Source organism: Homalodisca vitripennis, chromosome 8, assembly GCF_021130785.1.
Source record: "Homalodisca vitripennis isolate AUS2020 chromosome 8, UT_GWSS_2.1, whole genome shotgun sequence".
NCBI classification, from domain to species: domain Eukaryota; kingdom Metazoa; phylum Arthropoda; class Insecta; order Hemiptera; family Cicadellidae; genus Homalodisca; species Homalodisca vitripennis.
Window position 1 is genome coordinate 11,947,439 of NC_060214.1, and position 21,780 is coordinate 11,969,218.

The 21,780-nt window shown below is 35.7% G+C and overlaps 1 protein-coding gene across 1 annotated transcript; it reads right to left on the minus strand.

Moving 5' to 3' along the window:
• Positions 1-791: 791 nt before the first annotated feature.
• LOC124368017 (sodium- and chloride-dependent GABA transporter ine) lies at positions 792-21,492 on the minus strand (the record flags this gene model as incomplete). Its single annotated transcript, XM_046825288.1, has 10 exons — positions 792-3,700; positions 4,887-5,063; positions 7,794-7,919; positions 9,384-9,458; positions 11,233-11,373; positions 13,193-13,305; positions 14,351-14,579; positions 15,979-16,246; positions 19,988-20,201; positions 21,318-21,492. Coding segments are annotated over 10 exons (1,671 nt in total), but the record flags the coding sequence as incomplete, so codon positions are not given.
• Between the last annotated feature and the right edge of the window lie 288 nt (positions 21,493-21,780).

Sequence of the window (21,780 nt, forward strand, 5' to 3'; positions counted from 1 at the left end):
TCCTTTGTCCAAGAGCTGAGGGCCAATGTGCATTGTAATAATGTTTTGTGAAATCAATAAAGGAATTTACACTAAAAAGAAATGTATCGTCAACTGCACCAGTTTTGTGAAGGTCAAAATGAGAGGTTTGTGTCGAGTTCAAAAATATTTTTATTAAATTATTTTTTTAGCTTAATAACTGGAAAACAAATATGTCAGGTAAGTGTATACAGATCAAGTATTTGGCTGAAAATAGCTTAACAAAGCTGAACAAATACTTTCAGTCTTTTTATTTTGTGTTGACGATGATACCCTATCGGGGTCAAGTAGACGCGATCTTTCAAAACTGCCATTGTGTACTCAACCGGCAACATATAGCTATGCATTTCCTTATCACGTTTTGTTTGCTTATTTCACGTCTTGGTGATTTATTAAATTTGATTCCATGCTTATGTAAATACCTCAGACTATTGTGTACCCCGTCAGGCTCACGATTGCTTAATTTGTAGGTACCCCTTGGGGCACACCAGAAACATTGAAAATACATATTGAAATTATTTTTTCCAGTTAATACGGGCACATCGTGGGATCATTGAAGTTTCTATAAATCCCCATCTTGTAGATGACGATGATGTGTTTGATGTTTTTGTTTGTTTTGTCGTTATCAGTTAGAGATCACTAATACAAATCTTACCTTTCTAATACTTTTATTAATTTCTTATTTTATAATTCCTAAAACACAACAGTTGGTGTGTGATTCACGCTTGAATACCTGTAAAATAAATGGGAGGTGATAAATAATTAAACACTGATTAAAAAAAACTGTGTAATTTAATTATCTTTTGGTTTACAGTCAGTTCGTGATTGTTTAACAATTTTCTTACAAACAAATTATTTCTAAATTCACTAGTCGACCTAAGAGCACTTGATTGGTAATAATTAAATAATTAATATCATAATAATTATCATTAAATGGAATGACTTAATGGGATAGAAAAATGAGTGTACAACACAGTATCAGTGTTGTATCTTAAAATTCAATTTTATTTATCTTACTAATATTTAAAAACATGTTTTATTTCACCTAAACAAGACATTACATAAAAGACATTTCATGTTCAGTTAGTTATAACACTTCAGGTAAAAGAAGTTCAAAATAATTCTTAATATTCGTACAATTAATTCAAAAATAAAAAAAAACAATCTATTTAATATTTTTTAGTTTGATGACAGACAATTGGTAATAAAAATTTAAACCTTAAATATTTTAAAATTTAGTTCTAAATTGTTGTTTGTTGCTTGAATTGTACACTCATGTTTTTATCAATAGATGTAAACTTAAAATCAGGCACATTCAAGGCACTTAGAAAGGGTTCTTAACATTAAGGGCAACGTCTTTTCTATGGAATGTTTTGGCAGCTTGCTTTATATTCAGAAGAGCTTCGGTAGCTGTCAGTAGTATTGTATTGTACTTGGCTGTTTATTTCAGAGTAATACTCTATTTAAATTTTAAACGTTATCAAGCTGTATTCTTGAAAATTATCGAACGATTCTAGGGGATTTTAACAAATTGTTAATTGATAAGGATAAAAATTTTGACAATTAAAAGAGTATAGTACCAAGTATAATCCACAATAAAAGTTTGTTTGTACAAAATAACAAGAAATCTTGCACGAGTTTTTGTAATATTTTTAAAAAGCTACGTTGTTTATGTTTAAAGCAAAGCACGACCTGAGAAAATGAGCAACTGTAGTTCATTAGTTGAGCATTACGGCTGAACATTGGTTTTAGATATGTGACTAAATAATAATATAAACCATAAAAGAGTAGATATTTTATGACTTGTGTGCAGAAAAATTACTTGAACGAACTGTAAGCTTCTTTATATAAAACGATAACCGGATACAACAGAAAATCGAAGGACCCGACAGAATGTAATGAAAATCTGATCCACCCGTGTTAACTGTGTCATATGATTACAAATTGGTTTATTTTGGTATATTTTTCTCATTCTTATCGTAGTAAGTTACCTATAAGACAAATGTAAAAGATGGTAGAATGTTATTTTTACCTCAATTTTGATCTTTTGGCCCAAAATCCAATAGAGTTCTTTCTTAAACAAAAAGGAATTTGTGTTTCAAGTTTCTAGAACTTGTTTAGCGAGAGTTGGCGCACAGACGGACAGACAACGGCGTGTTGTGTCGGGTTCTCAGTAATTAACATTGCAATCAGAAGAGTCGATTCCCTCGGCACAAGCATAAGAATACTACGAGCATGGGAGCTAAGAACAACCTAGAACCTAAAAACTTTAAAAGTACATTAGATATTGTTTCATTTTAATATTATAGACAAGAATATAGGATTTCGGTCAATTCGACTTAAAGCCAGCTTATAATTATGTTAATAAACACATAGCGTAAATGATACATTAATACAGAATTAGATTTAGAACCTAATATTTTTACAAATGGAATGTAATATAATACAGTATTTTGATTTAATCACAAATTAATGATCTCCTATATCACAGACTTTCTTCACATTTTGCGCTCGTAACCTATGAAACTAAAAACTCGTTTATCCAGTAACAACGCTTGCAGAGAAATTGAAACTTATTATCTTCAAGTATAAAAGTTAGTCATAATATGTATTAGTCATGTCTTGTATTTGTAGCCATTGGTTATAAAGTTCAAATATGAGAGTTGGTTACGAATAATTTTTTTAATATTGAATAATTCAAAGCAATTCACTCCAAATTGAAAATAAAACTCAGTAATTCATTCACTCTACCTGATCTGAAATACATTTTTACTGCAAACTTCACCTTAATTTTTCTCTTGTATAATGACATTTATAGAAAAAAAGAGTTCACTCACTTTAATTTTTTCACCTGAAAAGAAACAAAACTTCACACAACATTTATTTGGATAAACAAGATTTTAGCATAAATCTATTAGTACTATACATTACCTTTTCATATATATATTGCAATTACCATATTGCACTTTTGATTATTGCTGGTTTTTGTACTAGTTTTATTCATTCGCTCTCAAATTGCATGACTTTTAAATTTAGACCCATTTAAATTTACTTAATTGTGTCTGGTAAGTGATTGTGACACAAGGGCGGATGGAACCTGAGTTTGGAATCACTCAGTGAAGTGATTTTTAAAATTAAAATTGACATCTTTTGAGGAAGTATATTTCATTAACCATAACATTAGCACCGTGCATGAAATTTTATTCACAAGAGGGTATTTTGCAAATCACGAGTATTAACTTGTTGAATGCTCGATGAATAATATTAACCAGTAATCAGTATGAATCATTAATAAATCGGATGGAAGTTCTTGGCTTGTGTCTAAAATTTGGCCATTATTTTCTAAATACACTAAAAGCCATAAAATCATTGACGTCAATTTCACAAATTGTCCTTAAAACCGCTCATCCGATCTTCTCACGATCCGTTGCTCCCTTAAGACGACGTGATGCTTGAACGGCCCAGCCAGTGGTGCCAACCTTACAACTTAACGACTGCTATCTACATAAATACACTGAGCACCAGACAGCTATTTCTTCATGATCTCTATCCTCGGTTGTTTGTGGGTCGGTGTGCTCGGTTCCATCAGACTCCTGACCTCCTTGAGTTCGCTGCCGAGGTCTGCGATGCTGTGAGCCGCGCTGACGTCCTCGCACCGAGGCTTCATAGCTGCCACAATTTTCTGGCAACAGAGTTGGTTCTGTTAGTACGAGGGCGGTGCTAAGGTGTCAGAGAGATGAGAGTACAGATGAGATTGTTGAGGTTATGACATTTAGTAGCACCTCTTTGAGAAACCAAAACCGTTACTAGCCATATTGGATTACTTTGTGTTTAGTTCAGAATAGTGTTTGAAGTCCACAGAATAGGCATCTGATTACACGATTCTATACTTGTTTTAACCACATTTCTTACTAGCCAGCTGTTCCTTCATATTGAAGGACCTGTAGTAATCCAAGGGAATAAAAAGTTAGAGAGTAGGGAAGATTTATTGCGTTGTGTTGGAACCCTTGTGGATAAAAAAAAATATTTAATCTATAACGTAGCAAACAAAAACCAACAATATATAGTACAATTTAGAAATAATATACATATTTGTTATGGTGGTATATAAGATCACTTGTGGTGTGTGTGAAGGTGATGGAGGAGGCACCGGAGTCGTACAAGAATGTGACCAACGTGGTGGACACGTGTCACGCAGCCAGTTTTCCAGTCACAACTCCTGAGAAATTATCTCGTTTGTTTTGGAAAACGATGTTTATGGTGAATGATGACTGGTGTGAACTATTTTGAAGTCTTTATTTCATTTTCTGCTTTGTATGATTGATGGAAGTCACCGGGTTTTAATATAAAAGACATTTTTATTTCTTCCACAATTTTTATTTATTTTTAAAAGAGCTTTCGCCGGTTAAGGCATCATCAGTAATAGTTTACAGAAAAACAAGTGTAAAATAGAAAAAAATATTTGATAAAATGGTTAGAATAAAATTTAAAACTAATTGTAAAGACCAAAAACTAAAATTGTGGAAGAAATAAAAATGTCTTTTATATTACAAGTGTTTATTTCAATCAGCTCAATAACGATTTGGGAAAGTCTCTAAGAACTGGAAATGGTATAATTAATAATTACATGAAAGTTGTAGAATCTGTGGTTGATTAATTATGTCGAGAAAAATGGCTAAAACTTCTTGGTTACGATTTTTTAATTTGGATCCAAATTTGCATTCTGCTTATATTATAGTTAACCTATTAGTTTTTTAGAACACGTGGTAGTGGGCCATCGTATTAAGCTTTAAAATTATGCACAGTTTTTTGTTTGTGAAATTCCTTTTAAAACAAAATGGCTCTCAAGGTAAAATGTTGTGACTCACCTTGCCTAACGAGTCGCCCTGTACGCAGCACAACACGTAGATGGCTGTGATAGGTATACAGATGAGCGCACTGCCCGCCACGCCCCACCCTAGCAGTTCTGCCCACCACGGGTACTTGTAGCTACCGTTGTTGTACGTCGGGGGCTCGTAGTCCACGATACTGAACACCAGCACACACTGGAACACAGAATGCTTCAGACTACCAGAGCATAAATATAAGCTACAAACAACTCAACAGGAAGTGTTACCCAGCATATCTGACATGAGTTACGAGCCATTTGTAGAAATCTGTTATAATCTCTGAAAATGTGAACTAGGACGTCACATGTTATACTCGTACATGTGATGTATTTTTAGTGTATTTCATGAAACCATTTTCTTGTTATATATTTTTCCAACCAGAAACAGTTGTTAATATTCTGTTTCGGTCAACAGTGAAAGTGAATTTCCAGTAACATAACTTGCAACATATATTAGGACTTCAATGACAAGTCTTGTGATAAAATCTGTTGAGCCTTTCATCTCTTTCGGTCAAAATTGAAAGTACACTTTTCTTCTGTTAAAGTTGCATGTAACAGCGGAATGAGGAATCCAAAGAGTTATGATTGAATAAACAAATATTCTCAGGGGCTAAAAACATGAACTTCCTGTGGGAAGTTGTGTAAACTAATATCTGTAATCTGAATTGTCTCTTTATATTGAAAACCGTAAATGTTATACTTTTACATCAGAATGGACTAAACGTTTAAACCTAGTCAGGTGAATTTTAAATAGAATTCTTGCCAAGTTTGGTTTCAGTTAAGAACCATACAGTTTCCAGTGGTGGTGCTTATGTAAATAAAGGTTTTCCGACAAAGAACGGAGTGTTACAGAATTCAGTTACGAAAGGCATACCTCAAGAGTCGATCTTGGACCCTTATTGTTCATTTTTTATTTCAATGATCTTAATCCATTTGCAGGCCCACCACACGTCTATGTGATGAGGCAGTACTGATAATTCTTTAAATGGTCTGATGAAAAAGATTATTTCCGTACTTATTTTTAGCAACATGTATTGAATCTTACTGTCATTATCAAAATAGTAAGAAGTTGTCATGATAGGGGGAGAGGGGGTGAAGCAGTGTGATGGTCTTTATTTGAAAACTGAGAAAACGATTTGTCCATTTCCAACCACAAAGTTTCTCATTTTGAAATTATTGCTGTAACAGATAATTTTACTGTTCTTAAACAACCCTTCGCTTGTTTTCTGGGCTTCAATATGGATTCTTCCCTTAATTTGGTCTAATTGCATTAACATAATCTGCTCTAAGTAATATGATAATACATATAATGCGATATGTACATGAAATTTTAAATACTGAATCAGTAAGCTGGTATATTATTATGATGGTTTAACCCATTGGCCTTGTATCACGAAATGGTTCCGTGACAGCTAGTCTGGGCTCAAAATTTATATCACGGAACCGTTCCGTGACAAGTACAGCGCCATCTAAATCATTTTTTTTTTAAACTCCTTTTTCAACCAAATGTTAGTATAAATTAGACTAATATTATTGTAACACATAAAAAAAACTGCAATACTACAATTAATTGAAATTTAAATGAATAATAAGTTACTATAAGAATATTAGTGTACTATAAGAGAAAAAAATCAATATTCTTGGAATTTTCAGTATTTAGAAAAAACATTTATTCTGACAAACTATGCATATATATACACATATTCTAGTATTGCTAGGTAGAGAAATACATTTCAAATAAAATAAAAGCAACAATGGGGTGTTTTATTTTATATTATTTGAGTAAAAAAATTTTGTACAGCATTATTATTTTAAATTATGACCAAATATATCACTATCTATTTATTATTAAAGCCCATTTCATGTTAATCCAAAAAGATGTAAAAATATAACCAAATAACTTGAAAAATAAATTTTTTATAAACATATAACAAAACTCTTACGTTTTTAGCATTTTTAATAGGATAACTCCAGTTGAGCTGATAGTAAAAATATGTATAAGCCAATGGGTTAATATCAAAAAGATGAATATTTTTTATTCCATCGGATACTTCCATTATTCATTGGATGCAATATTTCATGCAGGTTTAATAACCTATAGTAACAAACACTAGTCTGTATTCTCTCACAGTGTTACGCTCTCTCCACCTTACATTCCCACATTGCCACATTGCACCCGCATTCTACAGGTTGAGGTTTGGGGTTTGGGAAAACTGTGGCTTCTATCCTGTAGTATGCTTCTATTAACTCGTTAGAAAACATTGACAATTCAGTTCCTTCCGTATCTAGTTCATATTTTGAAGATTATTTTTCTACTTTTCAATTAAATGTTGGAGAAATGGTATATTTTGCTACTTGTATTTAGTGAAAAAAAATGAACATACTACTCCTTGTTACACTATAGATTGTTGAATTTTTATTTTCATAACTAAGTACAAACTATTTCGATACATTCTCTTACAAAATGAATTTAGAATTATTGTTATGTTTTTTTAAAAAGTTTTAATTTTTATTGGAAAACAACATTGTCTGTACAAAGATTTTTTGTAGAGTATGAAAAGTAAGAAATAGTAAAAAAAAAACATTGTTCAAGTGAAATTGGAAAATCTAATTTAATAATAAAAGTAAAAATTTTGTATCAGTTAAAAAAAAATAATTTTGTCAATCTCATCCAGTTTTTTTCAAAATTGTTTTATTAAATTTACAGACATTAACATACATTCAGATCCAATTTTATTTGATTTTCTTTTGTAGTTTTAAACATGTTAAAACATGTATTAACAGACACAGAAATACGTATCGTTCTACAAAGACACACCAAGTTAGATGTTATGTTCAGTTCATCACCTTCGCTACGTGATACTCGCTATACATAGAGCTTACTCACCGTTATGAGTAAGGGAGAAGCGATGAGCCAGCAGAAGCGGAAGTACAGCGAGGGGTAGTGGTTCGTCATGTGCTGGATGACCCTGGACAGGCGATCCGTGCCGTACATCCAACATATCGCTATCACCTGGCAGCAAACAATTCCATAGCTATAGTTACACGTCTATGACAGTAAATTACACTTCCTTGACATCTAAACACCCTCTTTCTCTTGTAGTCCATATTCTTCTAAGAACACTGGTTCCCAGGAGGTTTCACTTCTGAATAGATGAGGTTAACTTTCCACTGGGTACTGCAAAACTGATCTGGTCAACCTTGTGGATGTCCAGGAGCGGCAAAGATCGAGGTGGAAGGGTAGATCGATAGGTCTTGTCTACTGTGGAGAATGACTGTTGGAGTGAGTGTTGCTAGTCTGGACATGATGAAGTACTGTGCCCTGCCCGATCTGACTGGAGAGGCTGGTACAGAGCTGGCCTGGCCTTCCCTTCTTTCAAGGTGACGTGCCTGGGATAACCCAAAATCCTTTCTCATGGACCTCGACTGGAGGTAGTCTCTGCCCCCAACCTTACCCATCCAGAATATTTTGTCACTGTGGAAGCAAGTGCAAAGGTCCTTCTAGGACTAAGTGCAAGGAAAGGTTTCTCAGCTCTTTCTCCTACTTGAACAAAATAAAAACAAAGGAGATAGATGATAGGAATGTGGACGCACTGTACTTAATGTGAAATTGGGATTCCAATGAGGAAAGCTGGCTGCTGAGGCAGTGGGATTTGGGATTTCCCTAATTTCAAAGTAATCCATCAAACTGTAAGGTGCTCTTACCTGCCACTTTAGATAATTAGTAACCATTTGCTCTCCATCATCACGGGTAAAGACGACCACAGAAGCTCAGTGAGACGTTGCTAGTTCGGTATCGACTGTTAACCACAGTTCAACCGAGGAATTTTTCAGGAATGCTTGTGTGTCAACAATATTAACAATGTGCTATCACTAATTATTTATAATGTACCTAAACAATTATTAAAATATGTAACTATTTGATAGTACACCAGCTGCAAAATAACTTCAGCTTGTGAGTTATAAATAGACTGAAAACAAACAATACATGAGGTCAATGGACATGTATACACTACCAACTATAAAGCAGGTTTTTAATACGAGTACTTTAGTGATTGTGATAAATTTCACAACTCTGAGCCACTAAAATATTATAAAAATGACATACACCACATTTGTGTCGAAACTATTTTTTTTTTTACAAAAATCCTTTGATTTTGAATTGTATACTAATTTGTAACATTTGAGCGCATGAAATTCTTTTGGACAAATTGCCCTTTTACTCTTTTGAAAGAGTCACTGTTGATTTTTTTAGGTTTTATTTAAGTGACAGGAGACAGTCTTTATATTTAAATGGTTCCTTCTACTGGCAATCTGAAAATTATGGAGTGCCTCAGGGCTCTATCTTGGGGTCTACTTTGTTTACATTATATCCCTTTAGTTTGAGTTTGCCAAGCAGCCCCAAAGCTCAATGTTTTTTGTTTGCCCTGTGCTAAATATGCCCTTGATGGTGGTATCGTGTTTAGTTATAACAAACCTCGAACAGAGCGATGTAGATGATGGTGGTGGTGACGACGTAGTGGTCCATCAGTTGGAAAAAGTATATTCCTCCCTGGAACACACAAAAATCAATCATTCACTTGCTAATGGACAGTTTAAGGCCACATCCTGTACCTCAAAGGCTAAGACCTTACTGGTCTTATTATAGGCTTTTATTTAATAATATCTGTAGAAAAATATTTTCTTTTGTGACAGGGAAAACTTAATGCCATGTCAGAGCCGAAGCTAGATTCAGATGTAGTGCAGTTCCTATACAGATAGAAACTACATTTAAAGTCACTTATGGTTTGACTTGAATGTGTTTAGCACATTTTCCAGTTATTATTCTAACCTTTTCTTGATGCCACTATGTTTTACACCTACTCCTTTATAATAGCTATATCTAACACAAACAGCTCTAACATTTAGCTTAGGCTCAGCACTTCTACTGATCGCTTGGCCAACTGTAAGAGAGACACTATCCAATGTGTACTTTCTACACATTTTAAGAAAATTAGTATAATTTTATATTATTCGTAACTGTTAAACAATTTAAAATATAAATGAAATTTAACATTATAAAGCTAGGGGTATTTAATAAATAGTTTTTACAACTTTTAATATTATGGATGTATCACAATGAGTGAGACTAAACACATTTGAGGTAAAAGGCTTTCCCCTCACAACGACGCCTCAATCTGCTCTGTACTCAAGCTTAAGGATTTGCTTGAGGAGAGTAAAATTCAGAGTAACAAGGTGACTAGAGTTTTCAAAATAAGTTCTGCGACAATTAGGTGTAAAATGGAAATTTTAACTCATTTATATCTTTCTCACTTTTACAGTTTAAATTGTTATAATGAATTGCCTTTTTCATTCATGGAGTTTACAGGTAAGGGTTCAGGACGTCACAATTAACCGAGCAGAGAACCTAATTCTCTATAAAATCAATTTTGGACTTACCTGTGTACATTGTTAATTCTTTATTTGAAGTTTGTTTTTGACAATGGAAGGATTGTGAAGGAAACAGCAATTTCCGGACATATGCCATGAATCAGAGATACAATATAATCAGCAACATCGTTCGTGATACTATACAATCAGTAACACTACGTTTCGAGATCTGCAACCTGATCTGTTCTTCAGGTAAATGACTAAACTAATGCAGGACTACAATATATAGATAGATCTTTACTTTAACCTAGACTGTAGCCATGCATTTGTTTAGTTATTAACCCAGAGGAAGAGATCAGATCTCGAAACATAGTATTATTGATTGTATTGTATCAATGAACGATGTTGCTGATTGTATTGTATCACGAACTATGCTACTGATTGTATTGTGTCACTGAACGATGGAAAATGTCCTGAAAATCCTAGTTATTTTCAAGACATTGAACATAGAATAGGAGTTTACATATTATTACACATATGGATTAATAGTTTTGTAAAATTTTTAAATATTATATTACAGAGTTCTGTTGTGTTTATTCTGCTAAAATTCTTCGATTACTTCATTAGTATAGTTTCTAACTAGTTAAAAAGAATTTGTTCATTATGAGTTTGTATAAAATCAAATAATGTAGACATTTTTTGCCATAAAAAAATTTAAACTATTATTTTTATGGAAACACTGCCCATGAATAATTGATTTGTTGTCTTTATATACAACAGATTTCCATGTATGTACATGTATTTGCTTCTCCATCATTTTAGATATTTCGAAAACATTTTAAACTGATTTATATGGAATCAGAGTAGTCTACGGATACAAAAAATATAAAACAATTTATACGTAAGATTCTGCCTCTACTATTTGTTCTGCTTGAGACTGATCATTGCGAAGGTACCTGAAATATGTTAGGCAGCCCGAAGATGAAGGAGATGAAGCAGATGACGAGGACCAGGATCTCGTGGCAGACAAGGTTCCGCTTGATCCAGTTGGGGAACCCGTCTTGGAGAGAAGTCACCACCACCTCCACTATCGCAAACTGAGCAACACACATACACACACTCGTTACATTGTATCTGTATGTAACATTAGGCATACCACTGTATTTGAAAATTTAAAACCAAAACAGAAAATAATCTAGTACAAAGAAACATCAGTTTGAAAAACGTGGTTACTCCCTATTACAACACATATCTTTGTTTAAAATTCTGTATTTACGATAGACGGTTTGAAAGGATAACAGGATCTCGGACATTTGCAATTTTTATATGTTACAAAATGTATATCACAATATTTCAAGGATTGTAATCTATCCTCTTCTTCGGGTGAGAAAATAATTAGTACACAAAGAAAAAAGAAAGAAAGAAAAAAGAAGAGAAAGAAAAGTGATCTAACATACCGTACCCAAAAACTGTTTGGAGTCCAGACAGGAGAAATTGAACTCAGGTGTTGTGTTATACATTTTGTAACATATAACAATAACAAATGTCCTTTCAAAACATTGTTTAATATAATTAGAGTATTGCTTAGTAAACTAACATGCTGTATACAAAAAGACAGAAAATGGTTGGCTAAAAATTATAAAACTAGCACTTTCTATACAGAGTTTTGGAATTCAATATTTAATTACAATTATTTAATTCTTTAAATAATAAAAATGACGGAGTCGTATGAGTGGATCATAGTTAGAAATGTATTACAGAAATTCTGCGTACTTTCTAACTGATTTTATGATCTTCCCAAAAATGTAAGAATGGTGTTAAACCTTCTTTAGGCACTCATTGTTTGAGTAATCGTTTAATAATAGTTAATCATAACACTATTTGTTGAAATATTCTATCGGAATAGTTTAGAAGATGGTGAACTAACTGGTGTATAAAACCAAAATCTGTTAACAACACACTGAGTGCTGTTGATACTTTAGGGATGACACACAGCCGTACACCGCTTTGGCGGGCCCCGCCATGTCTCGCCACACTTGTACAGTAAAATTGTTGTAAAATCGGACTGAGAACGTGCCTGCATAATGTATATATATATGTATATGTACATAAAGGTATAGTCACAGTGAAAGTGTTAACAGAACAAATTTCTAAAGTTTTATATTAAATTTAAAAAAGGATTTCCAAATTGATGAGGCAGTTATCTTAGGATTTCATACCTATCACAATGGAACGGCTCCGGCAAAAACCATTTATGACTTATATCGAGTCTAATATTTTATTGCTATAGAGTGGTCCAATTCATTTTCTCTTCTATTATACTTTGGGGTCCCTCAATGAAACCTAATGGGAGAAGTTCACATTTGTTCTCTTAGAACAAAAAGCTTAGAAATTACACCTAGTCCTAAAAGGATCGTTCCGCTGCTTCCGGAGTGACAGGATATTCTAGATGAGTAAGGTTGGGAGTAGGGGCCGCCTCCTGTCAAGATCCACGAGGAAGAATTAATTAATCTCAGTCATGTCCCCACAGAAGAAGGAGAAGGCAGTTCTGAACCAGCCTCTCCAGTCAAAGCAGGCAGGGGGTGGCACGCCCTTATGTCTAGGCTAGCAACAGCCTTTAACTCTTAAGGAACTTCACCAACTCCAACAGCTATCTCCCGCAGTAGACTAGACCTATCGAACTAGCCTTGCACCCCAGAATCTCGACATTTGCGGTTAGTGATGTGCCGCTCCTGGACATCCCCAAGGTTGTCCAGATGTAAGTGACACATCGGTTTTTGCTGTGCTCAATGGTGGTTCAACTTTAAGGTATAAACCAGCCAGAAGTGAACCCTCCTGGGGAAAGTTCACATCTTGCTGTATTATTTCTTCAGTTAGTCTCAATCTCTCAGTTTTTTTAAACTGTAATTCTCGTACCTGACTGTTGAGGCCAAGGCAAAGCAGCATGAAGAAGAAGAGGACGGCCCAGAAGTTGGAGAAGGGCATATGAGCCATGGCCTGGGGGTAGAGTATAAACACCAACCCAGGTCCTGCGAACGAAATGAGAAAGTAAATGAATAGATCAAGTACATTAAATACACATTTACTTTGACATATTTTGAAAATCGCTTTTACACTCATTTTAGAAAATTCAATTCAATCTTTATTTGTCCAATTAGATAATCAGAGTCCACCATGTGTCCATTCCTTCCATTTGATGAAAACTTGAGTTGAATTGTTAGTAATAAAATGTATAAATAAACACACAACAGTACAACAAAATTAACAGCTAAATGAACAAAAAATAACGAGATAGTGATAGTAAAACGATTAAAAATTATTAATACAAATAGATAAATAGCCAGCAATAGTTAAAAAACATAAGTTAAAGTTAAAATTCTAGCTTAAAAATCAAATTTAAAAAGCAAAGTAGAAGAAATTAAAATTAAAAAGAATGTTAAAACCCCATATTAAAAGAAGAGCTAAGCAAAAGCAATATCAACAAGGAAACAAATATAAATGAATAAACAAACTAAACTTAACTACTAAGGAAACATTAAACTGTCTTGTTGTCATGGCCAAAAATCTCTTGTTGTCATGCCATCTAGTATTGTGAATATCGATATTCTTAAAAGTAACCACACAAATTTCCAATACACACAGGATAATTGTGGTTAAACTCTGATATTCCACGTAAAGTGGTGAACTTATCCCATTGCAAAGTCTATCCCTACTTATCCTACTCAACTCTACTTATGATCTGAATCACCTGATTATGTGTATTAGAATATTATTAATTTTATGAGAGGTGCCTCAAAACACTGTAACATAAGAATGAAAAGAGCAAAATAAGTATATGTAACATAATGTATTATGATGTACTATAACTCTGGACAGCAGGAACATCCACTACATGGACGCTTGGAAGCCAAATGCTCAATGTGGGCCCCCAATAGTTTCAGGTCTACCAAGAGGTATAAAATTCTGACATAGATGCCTACAAATACTGACATTTCTGGATCATTTTCAGAATACAATGGCGAGTACCAAGTGACGATAGTTACCGATATCTATGACGACTGACGAGATACTCACCGTCGTTAATGACGTTCTCGATGTTGGTGCTGTGCTCGCGAGCGATGTTGCCGATCGTAGCGAACGCGAAGATGCCGACGATGAGGCTGGTGACGGCGTTGATGACAGACACGGCCACCGTGTCCACGAGGATCTCGTTGTTGTATCGGTTGTAGCTGGCGAACGAGATCACCGACCCGAACGAGATCCCGATGGAGTTGAAGTTCTGCGCCACTGCGTTCACCCACACCTGCGGCCAAACGAGAGTCAGAGATTCAGCGATGGAAAGTTAATGAATGATGATTTATTCCATCAATAATACAAGTGCACATTACAAATTACATAAACGGAATTTACACTGCCACAGTTTCAAGTATCGTGGCAGGGCAACAAAAATTAAAACATGAAAGTAAAGTCAGTCCAGCTTGTGATTGTCCTTTGATAAGAGCAGCACTTTGCTCCGTGCCTTCTGTGTTCCTCTGTTATCACAATACACTATCAGTATGTCAATAGTTCGTTTCTTGTATCTAATATGACATTTCTAAAACTAAAATATAAAACAAAAAAATACAAAATGGCCTTTAAACAAAATTTGTAAATAAACTAGGTACTTAATTCGGGTTTTTAGTCTATTTTATAACCATAAGTATACTATACGAGGACAACTAATGGAGCCTGAAGAAGGATCAGAACGAGGACAGGTAATGGTGCCTGAACAGGATCAGAACAATACCAGCTAATGGCACCCGACCAGGGATCGGAACGAGGACGGGTAATGGCACCCAAACAGGATCAGAATAAGGACAGCTAATGGAACCCGAACAGGATCAGAACAATGCCAGCTAATGGCACCCGAACAGAGATCGCAACAAGGACAGGTAATGGCACCCAAACAGGATCAGAACAATGACAACTAATGGCGCCCGAACAGAGATCGGAACAATGCCAGCTAATGGCGCCCGAACAGGATCGGAACAATGCCAGCTAATGGCAACCGAACATGGATCGGAACAATGACAGCTAATGGCACCCGAACAGGATCAGAATAAGGACAGCTAATGGCACCTGAACAGGGATCGGAACGAGGACAGGTAATGACACCCAAATAGGATCAGAATAAGGACAGCTAATGGCGCCAAACAGGGATCAGAACAAGGACAACTAGTGGCACCTGAATAGGGATGAGAGCAAGGACAGCTAAAAGCGACCAGAACGAGGACAGCTAATGGCAGCAGGACAGGGATCGAAACAACAACAGCTAATAGCACTTGAACAGGGATCAGAGCAAGGACAGCTAATGGCCCTCTAACGGGATCATAGCAAGGACAGCTAATAGCAATCAGAACGAGGAGAGTTAATGGCACCCGCACATGGATCAGAGCAAGGACAGCTAATGGTGCGCGAACTAGATCAGAGCAAGGAGAGCCAATAGCACCAGAGGATCAGAGCAAGGACAGCTAATGGTGGGCGAACTAGATCAGAGCAAGGAGAGCCAATAGCACCAGAGCATGGATCAGAACAAGGACAGCTAATGGCGCCCGAACAGTGTCAGAACAAGAACAGCTGATGGCGCCCGAACAGGGATCGGAACAAGAACAGCTAATGGCACTCCAACAGGTTCAGCAAAAAGAATTGAGACAACCACCGACCTTAGCGTCCAACAGTAGAACCCACTGGGGCTTGAAGAAGTACTGGAGCCCGTTGTCGGCGCCCTCAAGCGTGAGTGAGCGACCGAGGAAGGCCAGCACCAGGACGAATGGCAGTGTCGCGGTGAAGTAGAGCACTCGACCCGACGACTTCACCGACTTCCACAGAGCGAAGTAGACGATGACCCAGGTGAGGAACAGGCAGGCTGCCAGCTCCCATCGGACTGACCCGGGCTTGTCAATACCAGCTGATAACTGGAGCACTTTGCGGCTAGAAACATGTTAATAGTAACAATTTACGTAATAAACATAAGAATGAAAAATAAGTATGATGGACGAAAGTAATGTCCATAACATTAAAATCTGATGGTGATATACAAAGTATTTTTTTTTTTTTTTTTTACTTTTATATTTACATGGGATCAGAAGAATCTGTACTGTTTAGAGAGAGCCGTTTGTGTACGGTCTAAAATGTCGGCCTTTGGAAATGAGTTAGAGATAACGCAGTTTCAAATAAATGCTGTCTGTGACAGTAGAACCTTAGTTATATAGAACTCGTAATTCACCGGCTCTCTATACCTTTATTTGATAGAATAAGACAATATAAACATTAGGAAGCATAGGGAAGATAATATGATACAGCTTTATCTTATAGTGCCCCAACTAAACGACTTCTGTGGAATTATATACAACAAGATCTATACTATCTTCGATTATGGTTTAGTAACAATGGACTTGCATTAAATGCTCAGAAATCACTATATATAAATATTTTTCATTAACTCAAACTTTCAATTATGATGAACCTTTGAAGTACCATAATTTGAGTTGTCAACAGAAGAATCAATGTGATTGTGTCACCCTTACTCAGGGCAACACTGTGAAGTACTTGGGACTCCACATTGATGAAAACCTTCTTTGGAAAGTACATATAAAAACAATTAGCACATATTTACTTGTATTTCTTAGAAAATTTTATTTTATTAGACGACTTTGTTACGACGATGTATTAATAAAAATGTATTATGCATTTGTTCATTCTAAATTAAACTATGGTCTGTCATGCTGGGGCAGTACATTTAAATCACATTTAAAGAAAATTACAACTATTCAAAAATCATTCATCAGAATTATTTTTTGGAAAAATAGACGTGAACATGCTTTTCCATTGTTTTTTAAGCTGAAAATACTTCCACTGCGGCATCTATATGTTTTTAAAGTGCTATGGTTATTTTTCCAAATTAGTGGTAATCCAGGAGTAACTGTTGGTCTGCAAACAACACATGGAGGATATATTACCAGGCAGATCGGCATGATCAGGCCACCGATAGTTAATAGCTCTTTGCTGCAGAAGTCTTTTATCTACCTCGGACCCAAGTTTTACAATAGTTTACCTGTTTACATTAAAAATTCACCCACAATGAAAACCTTAAAAATCCGTGTCAAGGATTGGCTCTTGAATCATGATACTAATCAATTGGAACAATTGTTTTCTGTATTAAACTAGTTACTAACTACATTTTTCTTAAACAATAATAATAATAACCAAACAAGTAAGGTAATATGTTCCTCTAAATAATAAGTAAAAAATCTATTTAAAAAAATAAAGTTATAAACAAATTTACTTTTGCGTAAATTATTTTTGCCTCAAAAGTAGTTGCCTCAAGAGAGATACGATCGAATAGATACGGTAATGATATTACATGTGATAGCATATGTTTTCATATTGTATGTGTGGATATGTGTGTGTGTGTGTGTGTGTGTGTGCGCGCGCGCGTGCGTGTTTGCCCAGGTTAACAGGAGACAAAAATAAAATTCCAAATTGAAAATATAAAATACTGGTGACTCCCACGCAAAAACAGAAGAATTTATCTTCTCTTGCGTGTGTATTTATTCTCTCAGCAGTTCTGCAGCAGCTTATAGGCTGTTTTGTTTAATAATTCCTATGAAGAGATCAAATGCGTCAATAACCACAAACAATTTAAATCTCGATTAAAACACTTCTTAGTTTCCAAAGCATTTTACTCAGTTGACGAGTTTGCGATGGGTCGCTGGGATAGTCTTCACTAACATTTAAAAAAATTCCAACTCCCCTTGTGATATCCAAGAAAATTTGGCCACTATCGAGAAAACGGCGGCAGGTGGCACATATCCAAAAAGTAATTTTTATTTTAAATTTATTCGAATATTTTTTTACTCAGAATTAAAATTAATTGTGTTAGTTATTAGATTAGGACTTTTATTTCTATATGACGCTTGCAATACAATATATTGTTAATTGTTTCCTGCAATAAAGAATATTATTATTATTATTATTATAACATTTGTTTTCAATAATATAAAAACACATCCTAATTAGTTAACACGTTATTTGATCAAACACTAGGTATAGAAGTATAATATTGTTGTTGTTTTGTTACAATTAATTGATTGTGAAGAGAGAATAAACGTTTCATTTCTATATACAGTTGAATTATGCAAAAGCAACGATCTATGTAAGTTTATACTTCCATCTAAGTTTCATCAATATTTTGAAAGCACTGGATGCCGTCGACTATTAATTGTCATACTGTGATAATGTAAATATGCCCAGATAAAAACAAGTCTAATCCTTCAGCCATAAATCTTTTCGAAATACAGCACATAAAGTAATTGGTAGTAGTAGTGTGACACTAATGCTGGCCGTGTAGTCATAACTTCTCGCTCTCAATATTAATTAACAACCCACATAATGAGAATGAGAATGAGTTGCATCGTAAAACCAGTCGTAAAGTACAACTCACGGGGTGTTCATTTGTGCATTGTCAGTGCACACATTAAATACTAATTACTTCAGTATCGGAAACATAAATTAGCATTGAATGAAATACAGAATTTATTGGACAGATGTTAATTTCTTTTCCATTGTAAAGGATTCGCCGCGTTTCAATGTTGTAAGCTCGTATGCCTACACAAATCCCATCCAAACGTGTATAGACGACTTGTCTTTATTTACAACGCATCGAAGGTACAACTTAATTGACATAAGAGGCGGATTCATCGAGAGAGAGTCCAGGGGTCCCCCCCCCCAAGGGGATGAAAATCGTGTTTTTTTTAGAATGGTGATGAAGGAAACAGGATTTTTCCGGACATTTGCCATCGTTCAGTGAAACAATAAATCAGTAACACTACGTTTCGAGATCTGCAATCTGATCTCTTCTTCAGGTAATAACTAACCTAAAACATAATAATTAATACAAACTAGGTTACAATAAACAAATCATACCAAAGCGTTGTGGCACGCCTAAGTCAGGAGTCACAACCACCATGTTGTTTGTTCAACTTCACTAACTCTAAAAACATGCACTTAATAAAAAACTATACACAACACTAATCATTAAAACTGAACTACAGAATACAGGTCACAATACGTCTGCATTCGTCTACCAACAACCTACGACTGACCAGAGGGTACTAGCCGATGGCAATCGTCACGGCAGACAAAAACAAGATGGTGGAAATAAAAAGGAAGGGGGTCAGGAATGGGCCCTTTTGTTATTATTGGTATAGATGAGCTTATTAAAATCTCTTTCTTAAAATAATTGGTTCATCTAGCATGATTTATTGTTTCACTGAAAGATGGCAAATGTCCGAAAAAATCCTGTTTCCTTCACAATCTTTCCATCGTCAAAAATAACCTTCAAACAAAGAATGGTGATACTTAAATGCAATATCAGGGTAATCATAATATATACTGAGATGCACTTATTTGTATGTAGATAAAGTGTGAAATTCTATCCATAATTGAAAATTAATGTCACAAATTAGCAAGTAGGACGAATCAGACGTACACTGGTGATAAAGTAGTGATCATTCTGTGCTTAACGTGAGAACTCTGTCGGCTAGAGCCAAGAAAGCGAATACAGGCAAGAAATTACTTTACCTTCCATTTTGCACTGCATTTTGCCCAGTCTCAGACTTTGCTTTTGGACGGCGCGCGGCGTATCTGTTCTGTTATAAAGTATAAACTTACTCATAGAACTCCTCGGAGGGGGAGACGGAGAAGTTCGGACGGGAGGTGTTGAGTGAGGATTGCCAACATCGCGGCGTGTTCCACTTGTTGCTGCAGTCTGACCAGGGCGCGCTCGCGCGAAAAGAGGTGAACAGATAGTACAGGAAGTAGGCGATGATGACGTTGTAGTAGGTCGCCATGAAGAAAGACACCATCACGCTGCTCAGACCAGCTCCTGGAACGCAAATTTCATTGCAAAAATCAGTGTTGAGTCTTTGTTGAGAGCATAGAAAGTTATTGTGGTGTAAATGGTGTTTTCAAAAGCTATCCTATGTGTTACCAAGGAATAAAGCTCGCTTGTATTCAAATGGTTTCGGCTGTGACAAATATATTAAGTAACAATAGTTATAAGTTACATTATCAAGATTATAAAGTGGAACCTACCACTGGGGACAACAAAAGCTTCATGTGTCACTTGAATCTGGGTAACCCTATGGATGTCCGTGAGTGGCACATCAGCAAATGTCGAGATTCTGGGGTGAAAGGACAAATTCGATAGGTCTAGTCTACTGCGGGAGATGACTGTTGGAATTTGGTGGAGTTCGTTCCCTGACTATCAGAGGTTCTTGCTAGCCTCGACAAGGGTGTGCCACCCCTTGCCTGCTTTGACTGGAGGCTAGTTCAGAGCTGGCCTCCCCTTCTTCCGAGGGGACATGACTTTGAGATTAGTGCCCTAATTGTTCCTCATGGATCTCGAAAGGAGGCGGCCCCTACTCCCTAACCTTACCCATCCTGAATATCCTGTCACTTCGGAAGCAGCGCTAAGGTTCTTACAGGACTAAGTGCAATTTATAAGCTTCTTGTCTCAAGAGAACGAAAAAAATAGTTATGTTAGTTCTAGAGTCAGGGATGGGCGTTTATTATTTTCTCAATACATCATACAAAAATCATTACTTAGTTACTGCACATATGTCTGTCTGGTCAGATAATCAAACGTATTGTAACGCTTTGTAGACACAACTACAAACAGTAATGACGGAGTATTTGCTAGATCTGGGAGAGGTGCTCGATCACAAAGGAAGAATTTATATTTCTCCCTGCTTTCACTCACAAATGACCATTCACCAAACTAGTTGCTAAATGATTCTAGTTTCACAACTCGCTCATATTTATGTACACATGAGTATAAATTATTAACATGTTTTCTTAGAGTTGCTTGTCACGCATATGAAAAGAGCCATCAATTATATAGTAGGTTCAGCTGAAACCGAATATCAACTACTAGCACTGAAAATGTATCCAACTCATCTTGAAAAACACCAAAAAAGAGCCTCTGGCCAGTTAGAATTACCTTTGAAGATGGGGCAGAGTTGGGAGAGGGCGCCGATGGGACCTCGACGAGTGAACTGCCCCACGGCCAACTCCATGTAGAGCAGCGGCACTCCACATAGTATCAGCACCAGGAAGTATGGCACCAGGAACACTCCTGTGACAAGCGTCAGAAGGTGAGGAGTGGAGATGTAGTGTCACAGGTCACAGATGAAACAGCTCTGAGACATCAAGTTACTGGTGGAAACATCTACTTATAAAATTTAATGTTTATGAAACAAAAGTGACATATAGACACGTGTTTCTTAGTTTAAAGTTTGTTTTGGAAGGTTTGAATGGATAACAGGTTTTCGAACATCTGCCATCGTTATAATATAAGAAAAGCTATAACACAACGTTTCGAGGATTGTAATCTACCTCTTCGTCAGGTGGTGGAGGAATTAATATATACAAAAATATAGAAACGAAGGAAAAGAAAAGAGTTC